The sequence below is a fragment of the Mobula birostris genome, chromosome 6, assembly GCF_030028105.1.
Source record: "Mobula birostris isolate sMobBir1 chromosome 6, sMobBir1.hap1, whole genome shotgun sequence".
NCBI classification, from domain to species: Eukaryota; Metazoa; Chordata; class Chondrichthyes; order Myliobatiformes; family Myliobatidae; genus Mobula; species Mobula birostris.
Genome location: NC_092375.1, coordinates 113,873,831 through 113,893,521, shown reverse-complemented (window position 1 = coordinate 113,893,521; position 19,691 = coordinate 113,873,831). Strand labels below are relative to the sequence as shown.

General features: G+C 46.6%; 1 protein-coding gene across 9 annotated transcripts in view; it reads right to left on the bottom strand.

The window, feature by feature from the left end:
* spega (striated muscle enriched protein kinase a) overlaps positions 1 to 19,691 on the bottom strand; it is a 392,740-nt gene that overhangs the window by 289,917 nt on the left and 83,132 nt on the right. The window contains exon 2 of one of the 9 annotated variants that reach the window (XM_072261056.1): positions 11,897 to 11,939. The exons of the other annotated variants lie outside the window; for them this stretch is intronic. Within the exon in view, the coding sequence (XP_072117157.1) occupies positions 11,897 to 11,939 (43 nt within the window). The remainder of the gene's footprint in view (positions 1 to 11,896; positions 11,940 to 19,691) is intronic. 9 annotated transcript variants of the gene reach the window in all.

The following is a 19,691-nucleotide window of genomic DNA, read 5'->3' as shown; positions in this document are numbered from 1 at the left end:
TATGAGCACACACTTAGTGACCACTTTATCAGGCACACCTGTTCTCATTGAAACCTATCGAATATTGAAAGGCCTAGATAGAGTGGATGTGGAGAGGATGTTTCCTATAGTGGGACAGTCTAGGACCGGAGGACACAGCCTCAGAAGATGAGGACATTCTTTTAGAACAAAGGTGAGGAGGAATTTCTTTAGCTCGAGGGTGGTGAATCTGTGGAATCTATTGCCACAGACGGCCGTGGAGGCCAAGTCATTGGGTGTATTTAAGACAGAGGTTGATGGGTTCTTGATTACTAAGGATGTCAAAGGGTACAGAGAATTCTAACCGACAGGAAGGCAACAGTAATGCAAATAACCATGTGTTACAACTGCAGTGTGTCCACAGCGAGATCCCACAGACTGACCAGTTAACCTCTCTTGGAGACGCTGGTTGAGGAGTTTGCTTTTGCTGCCTGCAATAACCCTGCTTCCCCTTCAGGGTGGCAACAGTGGGACCTTATTGTCCACCTGAGGGGCCAGGCAGGCTTTATATCTCATTGAAAAAGTCGGCACTGCAGCACTCCTACAGAACTGCGCTTGAAAGGGTGTTGGCGTGACAGAATCAGGAACAGCAGCCATTTGACAGAACAGAGAGAGTGGCCTACTTAATCATCTAGGACCAGAGGGCACAGCCTCAGAATAGAAGGACATCTCTTTAGAAAACTGATGAGAGGAATTTCTTTAGCCAGAGTGCGGTGAATCTGTATAATTCATTGCCACAGATGGCCATGTCACTGGGTATATTTAAAGCAGAGGTTGTTAGGCTCTTGATTACAGGTAGAAGGCAGAAGAATGGAGTTGAGAAGTGCAATAAATCAGCCATCATGGAATGGCAGAGCAGGTTCAATTGGCCAAATGGCCCCACTCCCTGTGTCTTATGGTCTATCTCGACTCTAGATCATTTAAATGCTGGACATTTGTGCAATTAAGATACTTCAACAAAATAAAGACTAGTTATAATCCTTCCTTCCTTTAAGTACAGAAATGGCACTGTCATGGTAGGACCAAACAGTGAGTGGCGTAGGTGAACTGTATCTACACAGGCAGAAATGGCAAGATCTACCCCTAAATATTAGCAAGGGTCAGAACAAAATGTGACAAATCTCACAGGCTTATCATCCAAGTCAGACAGTTCAAAAAAATTACAAGCTTCAGGTAAAATAGGACCAATTCTTGTCCAAAAGAATTTTGCCTCCATATGCTACAATCTCATTGGTCACATTTTCCCGTCAATGCTATTCCGATTTACTATGTCAACTGTCACAGCACAGTTTCAGGTTGCAACCATTAGGTGGCCCTATAGATCTGTTATCGTCCCAGACTTGGAAACAAAGTGCATCATCACCAAATGCAACCTTACTAGCACTGAACCTATTTTGCCTTGGGGAGAGGTGGAGTGAAGGAGAATGGGAGACTTGAATCACACACAAGAGAAAATCTGCAGATGCTGGAAATCCAAGCAACACACACAAAATGCTAGAGGAACTCAGCAGGCCAGGCAGCATCTATGGAAAAGAGTACAGTCAACGTTTCGGGCTGAAACCCTTCTGCAGGACTGGAGAAAAAAAGCTGAGGAGTAGATTTTAAAGGTGGGGGGAGGGGAGTGAGATACACAAGGTGATAGGTGAAACCGGAAGGGGGAGGGATGAAGTAAGGAGCTGGGAAGTTGATTGGTGAAAGAGACAGAAGGCCATGGAAGAAAGAAAAGGGGGGAGGAGCACCAGAAGGAGGTGATGGGTGGGCAAGGAGATAAGGTGAGAGAAAAAGGAGGATGGGAAATGGTGAAGGAGTGGGGTGGGGGGCATTACCGGAAGTTCGAGAAATCAATCTTCATGCCATCAGGTTGGAGGCTACCTAAACGGAATATACGGTGTTGTTCCTCCAACCTAACTGTGGCCTCATCATGACAGTGGAGGAGGCCATGGACAGACATATTGGAATGGGAACAGGAAGAGGAATTAAAATGGGTGGCCACTGGGAGATCCCACTTTTTCAGGGAGATGGAGTGTAGGTTCTCAGCGGAGTGGTCTCCCAATCTACACCGGGTCTCACTGATATACAGGAGGCCACACCGGGAGCACTGGACACAGTATATGACCCCAACAGACTCCCTCCCCTCCCCCCCCCCCACCTTTCAAATCTACTCCTCAGCCTTTTTCCTCCAGTCCTGCCGAAGGGTTTTGGCCCGAAACATCAACTGTACTCTTTTCCATCGATGCTGCCTGGCCTGCTGAGTTCCTCTGGCATTTTGTGTGTGTGAGGGACTTGAATGACTTGATAGAGGTGCACAAGATGAAAAGAGGCACATATCGAGTAGACAGCCAGACACTTTTTCCCAGGGCAGAATTGGCTAATACAAAGTGACATAATCTGAGGGTGATTGGAGGAAAGTATTGGGGGATGTCAGATACAAGTTTTATTTCACACAGCGCGTGGAACGTGCTGCTAGGGGTGGTGGTAGAGGCAGGTACATAAGCCACTTTTAATTGGCACATGGTGATAGAAAAGTGGAGGGTTATGTGGGAGGGAAGGGTTAGGTGGTTGGCACAACATCATGAGCCAAAGGCTCTGTACTGTGCTGTAGTGTCTGATGTTACTAATCATCTCTTTCACATCCCTTCCCAGCAGTGCTGGCAAACCTTTAATTCTGCTTCCTGACACCTTGCATTTCTTCGTATACTGCCTCAGTTAGCACTGCTGTACCTTCGGCATTCTGTTACTTTCGCTGTATTTTTAAAATCTTTTTTATTTAGTTAGAGATCCAGTGTGGAGCACCTTGCAGCCAAGCGAACCGCACCACCCAGCAAACCCACCTACTTAACCCTCGCCTGATCACAGGACAATTTACGGCAGCCAGTTGACCTACTAACTGGTCCGTCTTAGGAATGTGGGAGCAAACCCATGCGGTTACAGGAAGGATGTACAAAACTTTTTACAGAGGATACTGGAATTGAACTCTGAACTCTGACGGCCCAAGCTGGAATAGCATTACGCCAGCTGCTACTCTGCTACGTTACATTTATTATGACCACGTATACTCTTTACTCCCTGGGCTTCACACAAGCAAGGGATTTCATTGTATAATTTTTATTTAGGGATACAACACTGTAACAGGCCCTTCTGGCCCAACGAGGCTGCACTGCACAATTACAGCCACCTGAACAATTAAACTACTGCTTGTATATTTCTGGAGAGAGAGATTAGCTTTATTTGTCACATGTACATTGAAACACACGGTGAAATCTGTCGTTCACTTCAACTCAAATCAGCAAGGATTGTGCTGGGCAAGCCCACCCTTCCAAAGCATGCCAACAATGCGCTAGCCTTAACCGGACGTCTTTGGAATATGAGAGGAAATCGGAAACGCATGTCGTCATGGTGAGAATGTACAAACTCCTTACAGACAGTGGCAGGAATTAAACCCGGATATTACAGCTGGCACTGTAAAGCATTGCACTGACCGCTACACTGCCAGTGTGGGAGGAAACCAGGGCACCCAGAGGAAACCAGGGCACTCGGAGGAAACCAGGGCACTTGAAGGAAGCCCTGGCAGTCATAGGGAGAATGTACAAACTCCTTACAGACAGCAGTGGGGTTTGAACCCATGTCACTGGTTCTGTAATAGTGTTACGTTATGAAGCCGTCCCTATGTGATGACAATATGTGGCAATAAACTACCAGAATCTGTACTGGTAACAGACCCTCACCATCTCTGAAGTTGGGGTTGCTCAATATAAATCATACCTGAAATGCCTTATCATAATTTACATCTTTTTTACTTGCATAACAGCGATCATTAATAGAGGAGTTCAAACTCACATGTGTGCCTACTAATCTACCTATCCATGACCTATGAATAGTTTGAAGAATATACAGTATACCCTTTGATAGTTCCATAACTTTGGTAGTTTTTAATTATTTTATACTTAATGTAGGTACCACAAGTTTTTCTGCCTCTGAATTTTCATATGTAATGATTTAAAATCAAAGGGGGAGGGGATGTTGGGTAAGACTGTTTAATTGTTAAGACTTTTCTTTGCAGTTTAACAATGCTTGTATTTTATATACCTACCTATATACATGTAAGTGTTTAGTATGTTTCCTAGTGGTTAGTGGTTACAGCTGTTTGTATCATTCCAGAAAGTTCTCTGGTATCACATTGTTTGAATAGGGGCTCTCTGATTGGTTAACTCTTATCCACAAATTTGAATGGAATGGTTCTTATCTATGGGGTATAACAAAGGTCAACCATGTTGCTCCACCATTTTTAGTCTTTCTTTTCTTTACCTCTTTGTTCTTACACTCCTGCTACCATCTGCTTCCAATTCTCTTTGTTCTATTAGCACTTAATAAAATGAAGCAACAGGTTTTGTGCCACATGGACTTCCAAAAGAACCTTGGATTAAAACATCAGAATCCAACTGTGCTTAGTTAGGAGGGTTTGGATTGTTTGGAGATCATGGTGGTGCCTCCTCCCAAGGTGGTGTATGGTGGACCTGGTGGGTTTCCAGGAGCAGACAGCTGTTACCACATTTCTCCCTAAAGTTACCACATTTCCATGCTCCTTTGACTGAGAATGGAAGCACCTGGCACTCTCCTTGCTGACACTCTCCTCCGTGGCAGCCCTAGTGCCTCCTACTGTTGTCTGTTTGCCATGGGGCGTATGCCTTTAATGCCCCCCCCCCCAGACTCCCCTGAATGCTGGTAAAGCACTGAATTATTTTTTACTTTTATTAATTTAGGATACAGCGCAGAATAGGCCCTTCCAGGGCTTTAAGCTGTGCTGCCCCAGCAACCCCCACCGACTCCAATTTAATCCGAACCTAATCACGGGCCAATTTATAATGGCCAATTAATCTACCGAGTTCATCTCTGGACCATAGGAGGACATGGGAAAAGCCACACATTCCATGGAGAAGACATACAGAGACTCCTTACAACTAGCTAAAGTACTGCGAGGAAAACCTACCCTTCAAGGAATTCTGAACTGGATCTTGTCCAGAGACACTACTTATTGAAGGGACCCAGGAAAAATGGCCACAGAAAACACATTTACCATCACAGTAAGGACATCCACATGAAACGTGACTATACTAGATTGGTCATACTATCGTCCGATGCAGGAGTAGAAATGGTTACAGTATTGATTAAAGATTACCTTTGTCACATGTACATTGAAACTTTGAAGTATACAGTGAAAGGTGTCATTGTGTCAAATCAATTCAGTGAGGATTGTGCTCGGGGAAGCACTGAAGTGTCACTGCCCTTGTGCGAATTTAGCACGTCCGCAATTTACTAATCCTAAACTGTACGTTTTTGGAATGTGGGAGGAAACCCATGAGGTCATGGGGAGGAGGCTTGAACTCTTTACAGGCAGTGGTAGAAATCGAACCCCAGTCTCACGACACGCACTATTGAGCTAACCACTATGCTACTGTGCTGCCCCTACACTACCAATGTGGGAGGAAACCAGAGCACTTGGAGGAAACCCACGCGGTCACAAAGACTACGTACAAATTCCTTACAGACAGGAATTGAACCCATGTCATTGGTACTGGAGTAGTGTCACGCTACTATGCGGCCCTTAAGTGATGACAATATGTAACAATTAACTAACCAGAATCTGATTATTTTCTCTGTCCCACACCAGGTCAGGGGTGGTTACTTGGGACGGTTTGGATTATGGTTGAAGGTTAGTTGTAACCGTATGCCTTTTTTTGGAATGCTGGAGGAAACCCACGTGGTCACAGAGAGAACGTACAGACAGTGGTGGTAATCAAACCCTGATCTTACAGATGGTTGCTGTGAAGTGATGCTCTAACTGTGCCACGTCCCACTACAACTCCAACAGGAGTTTAACACAACCTCCCTTTCACATTACTATTCATTTGGACATGAATCCTCATGGTCAGTCTGACATTCTAGGTTCTTTGTCTCAAGTGTAGTTATTTACCGTATGAACCAGCATCTCTCACTAAGACTTAATTTTTCTTCCAACAGTGACTAATGAGAATAGGTCGAACAAATTGCCGCTTTTCTCTTTGACATGAAGGAGGATGAGAGGTGTACAAGATGATGAGAGGTATAGATCAAGTAGACAGCCAGGGACTTCTTTCCCAGGGGAGAAATGGCAATACAAGGGATTAAAATGTAAGGTGATTTGAGGTAAGATCTTTATACAGAGATTGGGGGTTGGGGGTGGGGTGGAACTCCCTGCCAGAGTGGTAGCAGAAGCAAATTTATTAGGGGCATTTAAGAAACTCTTAGATTAGCACACAATTGATAGAAAAATGGAGGGCTCTGTGGAAGGGAAGATGTGTAGATTGATCTTGGAGTAGGTTAAAAGGTTGGCACAACATTCTGGGCAAAAAAAAGTCTGTACTGTGCTGTACTGTTCCACGAAATAGTATGCAAGATCGTGAGAGTCTGCAGTAAAACTTCAAGCAAAAGCTGACACAGGTCACAGGAGGAAAAGGTGGGGAATGGCTCATAACCAGGAATTGATCTTGGAGGAGGTTGAAAGAGTGGCACAACATTGTGGGCTGAAGGGCCCTCACTGTGCTGTAATATTCTGTGTTACTAAGTGTGAGGGGTTGCACTTTGGGAGAGCAACTGTAACTGGACATTACACACAGTGTTGATGTGCAGGGGGATTTTGGGGTCCATGTCCAAAGCTCCCCGGAAGTGGCAACACGAGTAGATAGGATAGCAAAGGCACAAAGTGCCACACTAGCCAAGGCACTGAGTTCAAGATTCAGGAAGTTATGTTGCAGTTTTTTAAAACTTCAGTTAGGCTGCACCCAGAGCATTGTGTCCAATTCTTGTCCACAGCAGGAATATGGAGGTGCAGAGGAAGTTCACCAGGATGCTGCCTGGATTAGAAGGCGTGTGTTATCTCGAGAGGTTGGACAAACGTGGGTTGTTTTCGCTGGAGGGGCAGAGGCTGAGAGGAGGGTTGATAAAAGTTTTTAAAATTCTGAGAGGCACGGCTAGAGAAGACAGCTGGTATCATTTTCCCAGGGTTGAAATGTCTGATACCAGAGGGAATGCATCTAAGTTAACTTTAAAGGCGAAGTGATAGGCAAGTTTCTTTTTTTTAAAAAACAAAATGGTGGGTGCCTGGAACGTGCTGCCAGGGGTTGTGGTGAAGGCAGACACAATAGAGGCATTTAAGAGGCTCTTAGATAGGCACATGGATGCGCAGGGAGTGGAGGGATATGGACATTGAGTGAAGATTACCTTTATTTGTCACATATATGTCGGAACATATCAAATCAAATCAGTGAGGATTCTGCTGGGGGGGCAGCTCTCACATGTCACCATGCTTCCAGTGCCAACACAGCATGCCCACAACTCACTAACCTTAACCTGTACGTCTCTGGAAAGTGGGAGGAAACTGGAGCATCTGGAGGAAACCCACATAGTCATGGGGAGAGTGTTCCTTACAGACAGTGGCGGGAATTGACTCCATCTTACCACTGATTTAATGAGCTTAGCACAACATGCATCGAAGGGCTGTTTCAGTGCTGGATGTTCTCTTTCCTGAAAAATTAGACAACATTTGCACCAATCCAGTATTTTTATGAACTCTGATTTGGACTTTTATTTAAGACGTATTTAATCAACTGAATTTAATTAGCAGTAGCTGTAGTGGGATTTGAACTCACTTCTCTGGCGTATTAATCCAGGCCTCTAGATTAATGATGCAGTAATGAACCTGCCCTCCTTTCTGTGCAGGTGATCTGTCCCTAGATTGTGCTCGTGTGGCATACATCCAAGTTCCAGGCGCCATCATCATACACTCTGCGGTGACTTCATTACCTCCTGTACTTGATAAGGTAGCCACTAAGGCCCTCTGCTGCCATACCCCATCCACTTTAAGCTTCGATGTGTTATACATTCCGAGATGCTCTTCTGTCGTAATGTGTGGTTATTTGAGTTACTGTCACCTTCCTGTCAGCTTGAACCAGTCTGGCCTGACCTCTCTCGTTAACAAGGCACCTTTGCCCCCAGAACTGCCACTCACCGGATGTTTATTGATTGGCTGATTAGATATTTGCATTAATGTACAGGTGCCACTGAGTGTCGCACATCTGGGAATCTGTCGCACCTTCTCAGGGATTTTTTTACAAATGCACCATCAAAAGCATCCTCTCTGGGTGCTTCAGAACTCGATATGACAACTGAATGCCCCGTGACCACAAGAAACTGCATAGAACAGAGCTGAGGAGGGATTTCTTTAGCCAGAGGGTGGTGAATCTGTGGAATTCATTGCCACAGACGACTGTGAAAGCCAGGTCATTGAGTATATTTAAAGTGGAAGGTGACTGGTTCTTGACTAGTAAGGAATTCAAAAATTACAGTGAGAAGGCAGGAGAATGGGATTGAGAGGGATAATAAATCAGCCATGATGGAAGGGTAGAGCAGACCTGATGGGTCAAATGGTTTAATTCTACTCTTAGGGACATAACCCCAAGATTTGGAGGAGTAGATTTAGAATAGAGATGGGGAGGAACTGCTTTTCCCAGAGAGTGGTGAATCGGTGGAATTCTCTGCCTGATGAAACAGTGGAGGCTACTTCAGTAAGGATATTTAAAACAAGATTTTTGCATAGTAGGGGAATTAAGGGTTATGGGGAAAAGGCAGGTAGGTGAGATGAGTCCATGGTCAGATCAGCCATGATCTTATTGAATGGCAGAGCAGGCTCGACGGGCCAGGTGGCCGACTCCTGCTCTTCTTTCTTATGTTCTTATGTTTTTATGTCTTATGGTCTAAGTTGTGGACAGCTCAGCACATCACATAAACCAGCCTCTCTCCCGCTGATCCAGCAAGTGTGGATTAGGATCGGCTGTTTTCTGACAAAGAGGTGCTTGGTACGTGAAAGGCCTTCAAAAGAGAGTGTACAGAATCTGTATGTTCCTGTTAGAATAAAAGGCTATGCTAACCGGTTGATGGACCCTTAATCATAGAGGGATATTAAGGCCCTAGTTAAGGAAAGTTTGAGAACATGTATCGCCAGGTTCAAGGACAGCTTCTTCTCTGTTGCTATACAGTACAAGGGCAGCACAGTAGCATAGTTCAGTGTTTTACAACGCCACCGATCGGGGTTGAAAACTCGGCATTGTTTGTACGGCGCCTGTATTCCTCGGGGTGCCTGCGACATAAAGATGTACAGGCTGCGGGCACGCTATGTTGGCGCTGGTAGCATGGTGACACTTGCTCATCCTCAGACCGTGTTGGCCATTGATGCAAACAACACATTTCACATGCTTGTTTCGATGCTTTAATATGTAAGTGACACATTAAGCTAATCTCAAATCATACAATAAAGATGAATTTTTGATTTCTCAGTCTACGCCATCACGACCCTTGCACTTCACTGGTTGTCCTGCACTGCACTTTCTCTGTAACTCTGTAACACTATTTTCTGCGTTGTTTTCTCTATTACCTCGAATGTACTCTACCACAAACGGCCTGAACCCAGGGCTATCCCAGAAAAAACACGGGCCAAATGGCATTCTGCCACCACTCTGCGGCATCGGCCATGGCAATGTCAACGGGAAAGGAGGCCGGGCAAGAACCTGGGTTTTGGTGCCAAGTTCTGGGAGGTGTCGGGCGGGAGCATCAAGCACACCTTCAAAAGGTGATCCTCAAAAAGGCAGCATCTATCACCCACGACATGCCCTCTTCTCATTGCTACCATCAAGGAGGAGGTACAGGAGCCCAAAGACACACACACTCGATGGTCCAGGAACAGTTTCTTCCCCTCCACCATCAATTTTCTGAATGGACAATGAATTCCTGTACACTACCTCCCTATTTTTTTTCATTTTTAGCTCTCTTTTTGTGCTACTTAATTAATCTAAATTTTATATTCTGATAGTAATTTGTAATCTTTTTAACTATATTGCAATGAACTGCTGCAGTAAAGCACCAAACTTCACACCTGAGTTTGAAAGGGGCCTTTGGCTGGCAGTGTGTTGAGGTGTCACTGGTGGTATGGGAGGGGTGCAGATGTGAGAGGTGGGATTGCAGAGTGTCAGAGAGGTGGGGGAGGACAGGGTGTGAGGGGGTTCGGAGGTGGCCTAGGGTTGGTGAGGGCATGGGGAGGGGGTGTGCGGGATGAATGGATATGAGTGGGGAGGATTATCTGTGGATGGGGTTTACAGGGAAGTTGGGGAAGGAAGGTGTCGGAATATGGAATGGGTGTTGGTTTGGGGACAGTGGGAAGAGTGGATGGGTGTGTTATTGTAGGGTGTAGAGGGGTGGATGAGGGAGGGGAGAGTTGATAAAGGAAATGATAGTGCAGGATGTGGGGCTTGATATATTGGGGAGTTGAAAGGGGTGTGGAGTTTGAATTGGGAAGGGAAATTGAGGTGGGAGGTGTGGAGTGTGGATAGAGAGGTGGGGAGGGTCTGGAGGTGGGGAGAGTGGGTGAGGGGAGTTAGTGCTGAGGGTGGGGAGTGATGTGTGGAGGGAAAGTGGGATGTGGACGGGGGGAGTTGGTCGTATGGTCAGTGTAGACGGGGAGGGGTGTTGGGGAGTTAGTGTGGGGTGGTAAGTGATATGGGAGGGAGGGTGCTGTGGACATGGGGGTGCAGTCGGTGTGGGAGGAAACGGAAAGTGGGCTGTGGAGTGGGAGGGGGCATTTTTGTCCAGCCCGTCCACTAAAGCCACATCGACACCAGCCATATTGAGCCACATCTTCCCCACGTACCCACCTCCTCCAGACACACTCCTGTGTTGACGAACTCGGGTCCAGAATTTGCTGAGTCCCAGTCTCACACGTCACATTTGCTGAACTGTGAGATACCCCCACCTACACCCCAACTCCACATCAGCACAATAGAAAAGTCCATTTGGCCCATCAACCCCCGTGCTGCCTCCTTCATACAACTGCCCCATTCACACTCACTGTTCTGCCTCTGTGCCATTTGTCTCCTCCTCACACGCCCTGACATCAAACACATCCAAGAAACAGACACGGGATGAACGTGCCACAGGGACGATATCCTGGGGGAAACATATCACCAAGAATACCCAATCCTCGGATTTGGAAGGAAGGGGGCCTTGCTGGCAGAGGTTTGCTGATCACCAGTTTGCTACTTTTGTGAGGGGCGTCCCTCCAAGTAAAACCTGTTCAAAAACCTGGGAGCCACCTTTTGTGACCAGGGAGGGAAGAGATTTGAGGCCGGGGAACTTAGCAAGCATGGATAGGTTAAAGCATAGAACAAGGCCATTCATCCCATCCGTTTGTGCCAGCTGTATGTAAATGGCACTCTCTCTCCCAATCTCACCGCTCCTAGTGTCTGTCTGATCCCCCATTTGGAAGCTCCTAATCGAGCCAATTCTGCAGTTGTGAATAAACATTTACTCTGTCTCGTCCTCTAATAATTTGGAAGCAGATTTCATCAATACCTTTCAAAAGGGCTTTCAGTAAAGGAGAAATGTTCCCTTTTCCTGGGAAAAGAGCAGTGACATGCAGCCAGTTGGGTGGCTTGCTTTAAAGGCTTTCTGAACAATTCATGAAATCTAGCTCTTTTTGCACTATTTATTTTCTATATATTCTTATTTTAATTTGTAGTAATTGCTAATATATTGCACTGTACTGCTGCTGCAAGACAAATTTCACAACATATGAATTTTATAAGAATATAAATTCTTCAATTTATAAGAATTACTGTATATTAATTCTGACTCCTACAATTCTGATTCCAACAAATCTGATTCTGATAACTGGCACAGTTTTGATGGGCTGAATGGTCTTTGCCCAAGCCGCTGCATTCTACGTTATCTGCATCTGCCTGCGTTACAATTGTGAATAGAGAAGTCGCAAGAAGTTAAGCTCAGCACAACGCACCATGAGTTAGTCGTCCGAGTGCGCGGGTGGGGTGGCCGGCCTTCTGCAAGGGAAGAAGAAGCAATTAGTGTCAGTGGTCGAGCGGGGACAGACACCAGACAGAGTACAGACAGACTCCAGACTCTGCACAGACTCCAGACACACAGACAGACACCAGACAGAATACAGACAGACTCCAGACTCTGCACAGACTCCAGACACACAGACAGACTACAGACAGACTCTTGGCACATTGGCAACTCCAGAATGCAGGATGCAAACTCCAGACAGATTTCAGACAGAGACTATGGTTTCCATTCTGCAGACACCTGGCTCCAGACGGACACCAGAAAGCCTTCAAATTGTTATGACAGATTCAGGGAGAGACAGCTTGAACAGCTTAGAGATAACTAGAAATCCTTGGACTGCAGCTTCCCCCCTCACCTCCTTCAGGGTTCTACCCTCTCACAGGTAGGTCACAGGACATTGAGTCAGATTAGGCCATTCAACCCATCGAGTCTCAGCCTAGATCATGACTAACTTATTTTCATTCTAAACCCCATTTTCCTGCCTTCTGCCTGGAAGGAAGGGTTAAATTTGATTCCTCAATGGTATATGAAGGCCAAGAAAGCATGCCAATGCCACTACTTCCTCAGATTGCTAAAGGAGTTGGCTTGTTCCTGATGATCCTTACCAATTAGGACTTGGTATGTCCCAAAGGACTGGAACAAATTTCTACAGATGTACTGTACAGAGTATTCTAACTGGCCGCATCACCGTCTGGTACGGAGGGGCCACTGCACAGGATCGGAAGAAGCTGCAGAAGGTTGTAAACCTGGCCGGCTCCATCATGGGCTCTAGCCTCCCCAATATTGAGGACATCTTCAAAAGGCGATGCCTCATGAAGGACCCCCAACGCCCAGGACATGGCCTCTTCTCATTTCTACCACCAGGGAGGAGGTACAGGAGCCTGAAGACACATACTTAGCATTTCAGGGACTGCTTCTTCCCCTCCACTATCAGATTTCTTAATGGACAATGAATCCATGAACAGTACCTCATCAATTTATTTTCACTTTTGCTCTCTGTTTTTGTGCTAATTATTTAATTTAATTGTATATATGTATTTCATATCATAATTTATAGTTTTATTATTATGTATTACAATGTACTGCTGCTACAGAACAACAAATCTCACAACACATGCCAGTGATATTAAACCTGATTCCGATGGGAAAGCATCCTATCTGAATGTGTATTGAATTGGTACGGCAGCTGCTCTGCCCGTAAGAATCTGCAGAGAGTTGTGGACACAGCTCAGCACATCGCGGGAATCAACCTTCCCTCCATGGACTCTGTCTATACTCCTTGCTGCCTCTGCAAAGCAGCCAGCATAATCAAAGACCCCACTCACCCCACATAGTCTCTCCTCTCCCCCATCGAGCAGGAGATACAAAAGCCTGAAAGCACGTACCACCAGGCTCATTGGCAGCTTCCAACCTGCTGTTATACGATTATTGAATGCACCTCCCGTACACTAAGACCTGAACTCTTGATCTCTCAGTCTACTTTGTTATGGCCTTCTCACCTTATTGACTACTGGCACTGCATTTTCTCTGTAGATGTTACACTTTATTCTATATCCTGTTTTTTTTTTTTGTCTCTACCTTGACCTACTTATGAAGATCTGTGTGGATGGATGGCATGGAAACAAAGGCTTTTCACTGTATCTCAGTACATGCGACAATACATAGCATCACTGAACTATTTCAGTCCTTGGGCGCATGCATCAGCAGTACACAGAACCGCAGTGAAAGAAGAAGAGTGGGCTATCACCTCCCAGCTACCATCGGGCAGGAGCCTGAGGTGCCACACCATCACAATCAGGAACAGCTACTTCCCTTTTGCCATTTGGTTCTAGACCCATCGAGCATAACTGACCTAACCACTGCAGTTAGCAACTCCTTGCTCCACTTTGCTCCAAGACGGACTTCTCTCGTTCTAACTGAGTTCTTCGAAGAATTGTGTGCCATGGCATCTCGTAGCTACAATCGGACAAGAAGCCCAAAGTCCCACACCACCAGGTTCAGCAGCAACTACTTCCCTTCAACCTTTCTTTATTTTCTTTTATTTACAGATACAGCGTGATAACGGGGCCTTCCGGCCCGACAAGCCTGCACCGCCCGATTACACCCATGGGACCAATTAACCCACATGGTCACGGGCAGAACGTGCAAGCTCCTTAGAAACAGCAGCAGGAATTGAACCCAGGTCGCTGGCACTAGAATCGCATTACGCTAACCGCTACTCTACAGTGAGTGCCATTCGGTACTTGAACCAATCAGCACCTGAGCATAACAACCTGATAACCACTTTGCACTACAATGCACTTCTTTGCTTTACCTGTACTGATTCTTGTGGAATTCATGTTTAACTCGTGCAAGTGTTGTGTCTAATGCTGCGTACGTGCCTGTGATGCAGTGCTGATAAGCTTTTCACTGAACCTTGCATACAGAAAACCAGAATTAGGCCATTTGGATCTTTGAGTTTCTCCACCATTCCATTGTGACTGATTTATTATCCCATTCAATCCCGTTCTCCTCCCTTCTTCCCATAACATTGATGCCCTGACTGATTAAGAACCTATAAACCTCAGCGTTAAGTATACCCAATGACTTGGCCTCCACAGCCACTTGTGGCAATGAATTCCACAGATTCACCATCCTCTGGCTAAAGAAATTTGTCTTCATCTCTGTCCTAAAGGGACGAATGTTATATAGCTCAGAAACAGATCCTTCCGCCCAACTCGTCCATGCTAGCCCACTGCCCTCTCAACCTCTCCTATCCATGGACTTAACTAGAAGGCTTTTAAATATTGCTAATATGCTTGCCTCGACCACTATTTCCGGCAGCTCATTTCAAATTTGAACCACCCTCTGTGTGAAGAAGCTGCCCCTGATGTCCCACTTAAATCTCTTGCCTCTGATGCCTTCTTGTTTTCAGCATCCCTTCCCTGGGAAAGAGGCTGCATACTTTCATCCTGTCTGTGCCCCTCATGATCTTATATACCTCTATCACCCCTCAATCTCGTATGTTCTAGAAATAAAGTCCCAATGTGCACAACCTCTCATAGGACATAGAACACTATATCACAGTACAGATCCTTTGGTTCACAATGTATCCTTACACTAAGATCAATCTAACCCCTCCCTCCCACATAGATCTCCATTTTTCTAACAACCATGTGCCTATCTAAGAGTTTCTTAAATAGAACCATAGAACCATAGAAACTACAGCACAGAAACAGGCCCTTTGGCCCTTCTTGGCTGTGCTGAACCATTTTCTGCCTAGTCCCACTGACCTGCACACAGACTATATACCTCCATACACCTCCCATCCATGTATCTGTCCAATTTATTCTTAAATGTTAAAAAAGAACCCGCATTTACCACCTCGTCTGGCAGCTCATTCCATACTCCCACCACTCTCTGTGTGAAGAAGCCCCCCCTAATGTTCCCTTTAAACTTTTGCCCCCTCACCCTTAACCCATGTCCTCTGGTTTTTTTCTCCCCTTGCCTCAGTGGAAAAAGCCTGCTTGCATTCACTCTATCTATACCCATCATAATTTTATATACCTCTATCAAATCTCCCCTCGTTCTTCTACGCTCCAGGGAATAAAGTCCTAACCCATTCAACCTTTCTCTGTAACTGAGTTTCTCAAGTCCCGGCAACATCCTTGTAAACCTTCTCTGCACTCTTTCAACCTTATTTATATCCCTCCTGTAATTTGGTGACCAAAACTGAACACAATACTCCAGATTCGGTCTCACCAATGCCTTATACAACCTCATCATAACATTCCAGCTCTTATACTCAATACTTCGATTAATAAAGGCCAATGTACCAAAAGCTCTCTTTACGACCCTATCTACCTGTGACGACACTTTTAGGGAATGTCTAAGAAAGGATGTATTGATATTCGAGAGGGTCCAGAGGAGGTCTACGAGAATGATCCTGGGAAGGAAAGGGTTAATGTTTGATGGCTTGGGGCCTGTACTCACTGGCGTTTAGAAGAATGAGGTGGTGGTGGGGGGGGGAATCTCACTGAAACCTATAGAATATTGAAAGGCCTACATAGAGTGGGTGTGGAGAGTGTGTTCCCTATAGTGGGAGAGTCTAGGACCAGAGGGCACAGCCTCAGAACAGAAGTTTGTCCCTTTAGAACAGAGATGATGAGCATTTTCTTCCACCAAAGGGTGGTGAATCTGTGGATGCCAAGTCATTGGGTATAGTTAAAGCAAAATTTGATAGGTTGTTGATGAATAAGGGTGTCAAAGGTTACGGGGAGACTACAGAGGAATGATGTTGAGAGGGATAGTAAATTAATCATGATGGAATGGGCTGAGTGGCCTAATTCTACTACTCTGTGTTATGGTAACACGGTATTCAGGAGAAACATGGGGATATGGAAATGGATACGTTTTTTGAGGGAAAATCCAGGGATGTGGGGAAGGAGTGAGACTAATTGACCAAATGGCATGTGCCCACCAATCATAGTCATTATCCTGTGACTCTGGGGTTTGTCACTCTTATTTGTGATAAACAGAAAATGAATCCATTTGCCTCTCCCACATGAGTAGAGGAATAAATCACTCCCCCGCTCATTCTGCACAAATAAATGACGGAAAGGCAGAGGTATGGTTGAGCTGCCAGCTGCCCAGGTTATTCACACTGGCGAGCCAGGCAGCCCCGGTTGTCACAGTCCTCACTGGGCAAATCTGACTTTTTGCAACATTATACAAATGCAATGAGGAACTGAGAAGCTGGCTTCCGTCTAAACTCAGAGCCACATCCAGCTCTGGGGCAGGAGAGGAGGCGGCAATTGTTAACATAAAAAATAATGTGTCAGCAGAAAACCGATCAGAGCAGAGCTACCTCCACACATCCCTGCGTCTACCCATCAGAACACAGCCAGGGTGTGCAGCAACCCCAAGCTCAATACAGCACATCAGATACACAGCCAGGGTATGCACCAACCCCAACCTCAATACAGCACATCAGATGCACATCTCCACACATCAGTTCCATCCCCAACACAGCCAGGGTACACACACACTTCCACCGACCCATCCCAAACCCATACCAACACAGCCAACATATACTGTCCACGACCACAACTCAAACCCAAACCCAACCCATCCGCAATCCCATAGCAACATGGCCAGGATACACATTATCACACACCAACCACAATCTATCCCCAATCCCATAGCAACATTGCCAGTGGACACATTACACACATCAACCACAGTATATCCTCAATCCCACAACCAACATAGCCAAAACACACCAAACCCAGTCCATCCCCTGTCAGATACCCAACACAGCCAGAGTACGTGCTATCCCACACCAACCCCAACCCAACCCCTGTCCAATACCCAACACAGCCAGAGTACGTGCTATCACACACCAACCCCAACCCAACCCCTGTCCAATACCCAACACAGCCAGAGTACACAGCAACACACACAACAACCCCAACCCAACCCCTGTCTGATACCCAACACAGCCAGAGTACACAGCAACACACACAACAACCCCAACCCAACCCCTGTCTGATACCCAACACAGTCTACCAGGAATACACCTCTGCACACCAACCCCAACCCAATCCCTTCCCCCAATACAACATACTAGGTAGACACCTGTGCACACAAATCCCAGCCCAAACTCAAATCCATCCCCAATCCAAAAGCCAATGCAGCGTACTAAGGACACACAAATCCCATCCCCACACCTTCCCAATCCAATACCAGCCCAACACACTCCACCAGGTACACACCAATAGATACCAACGCAAACCCAGACCCCAAAGCCAAAACTAATTCCACCTCACACATCATTCCTAACCGAGCTCAGAGCCCACATCTCCCACCACATTCCGTCACGCCGTAAGAGGCCCATTCAGTCTGAGCTAGCTCATGGTGCATCTCCCTGTAACCAACTTCTCCAAGATCTGACCACTTGCCCACACACCATGGAACAATTCACAGCGGCCAATTAAATTGCCATCATCTCCGAGAGGTAGGAGGAAACCAAAGGACCTGGAGTTCACTCCTGTCTTCACAGGTTGAATGTGCAAGCTCCGCACAGAGTGAGCCAGAGGTCGGGACCAAACGCATGTCTCTGGAGTTGTGAGCCAGCAACAATGACTGCCTGAACTTACCACCAATCCCATACCCAGCACACCCAAGCTACAGCCCACACGATACAGATGTCTACACATCAATCCCCAACTACATCACCCACGCCCCTCCCCATCCCACCTCTACCACAACCAATCTATCACCTCCTACATCATCCACTATCTGGCCAACAGAACAGAGAGCAAAGACCATTACAGCACAGTGCAGGCCTTTTGGCTTAAGGTGTGATGCTAACTGTTTAACCCGCTTCAAAATCAATTGAATCCTTCTCTCCCACTTAGCCCTACGTTTTTCTGTCATCCATTTGTCGACCTAAGAGCCTTATGTATCTGCCTCGAACACAACCCCTGGCAGTGTATTCCAAGCACCCGCCACTCTGTGTTTAAAAAAAAGCTACAACTGACATTCATCTGATCATCTTAAAATTTGTCCCTTTGTATACAGCATAAACATGGGAATAGTTATGTCAGGGGTTCGCAACCTGGAATCCACTAACCCCTCGGTTAATGAAAGGGGTCAATGGCATAAAAAGGTTGGGAACCCCTGGGCTACTATAAGTAATAAAAAGATTATCTGCAGATGGTGGAAATGCAGAATAACACACACACAAAGTGCTGAAGGAACTGCGAGACAGGTAGGACCTAAGGAGGGGAATAAAGAGTCGACATTTTGGGCCAAGACCCTTAATCAGGACTGAAGGGAATTGGGCAGAAGCCAGGATAGGAAGGTGTCGGGGGCAGATGCTAGGTGAGAGCCGGTGAGGGAAAAGGCGGGTGAGTGGGAAGGGGGAATGAGGTGAGAAGCTGGGAGGTGAGAGGTGGAAAGGGTGAAGCTACAGGATCTGTGGCCTTGGGGAAGCTTTCAGACAGAATCATGAACATGCAGAGAATGGGGGAATTGGATTACGTGCAGGCTGGAGAGATTTAGTTTAGTTTGGCATCATGTTCAGCACAGACATGTTTGGCAGAAGGGTCTGTGCAGTACTGTCCTATATATAAAAAAAACACTGACTTGATAATTGATGACAATTGAGTCATTTTTCATTGGGAGCCTCAGGTTCGTTGACAGTGGGGAGGAGCAGGTCTCCACAGCTCTCCCGAGCTGCTGTGAGATAAGCAGCTCCCAGCCCAGCTCTGGAACGGCATGTGGCTGATCGGCCGACCGCCCAGTGACCCACTTCACCACCAAAGAGGAGGGAGGGGACGGGTGGCAGAGGGAGAGGGGATAGGGGGTGGCACAGGGGGGAGCGGGTATAGGAGGTGGCAGAGGGGGAGGGGGATAGGGGGTGGCAGAGGGGGAGGGGATAGTTACTGACAGAGGGGTAGGGGATAGCGGGTGACAGAGGGGGAGGGGAGTGGGGGTGACCGAGGGGGAGGGGATAGGGGTGACAGAGGGGGAGGGGATTGGGGTGACAGAGGGGGAGGGGGATGGAGGTGACAGAGGGGGAGGGAGGAATAGGGGTGAGGGAGGGGGAGAGGATAGGGGATGACAGAGGGGGAGGGGATTGGGGGTGACAGAGGGGGAGGGGATAGGGGTGAGGGAGGGGGAGGGGATAGGGAGGTGCGAGAGGGGGAGGGAGATAGGGGTGAGAGAGGGGGAGAGGATAGGGG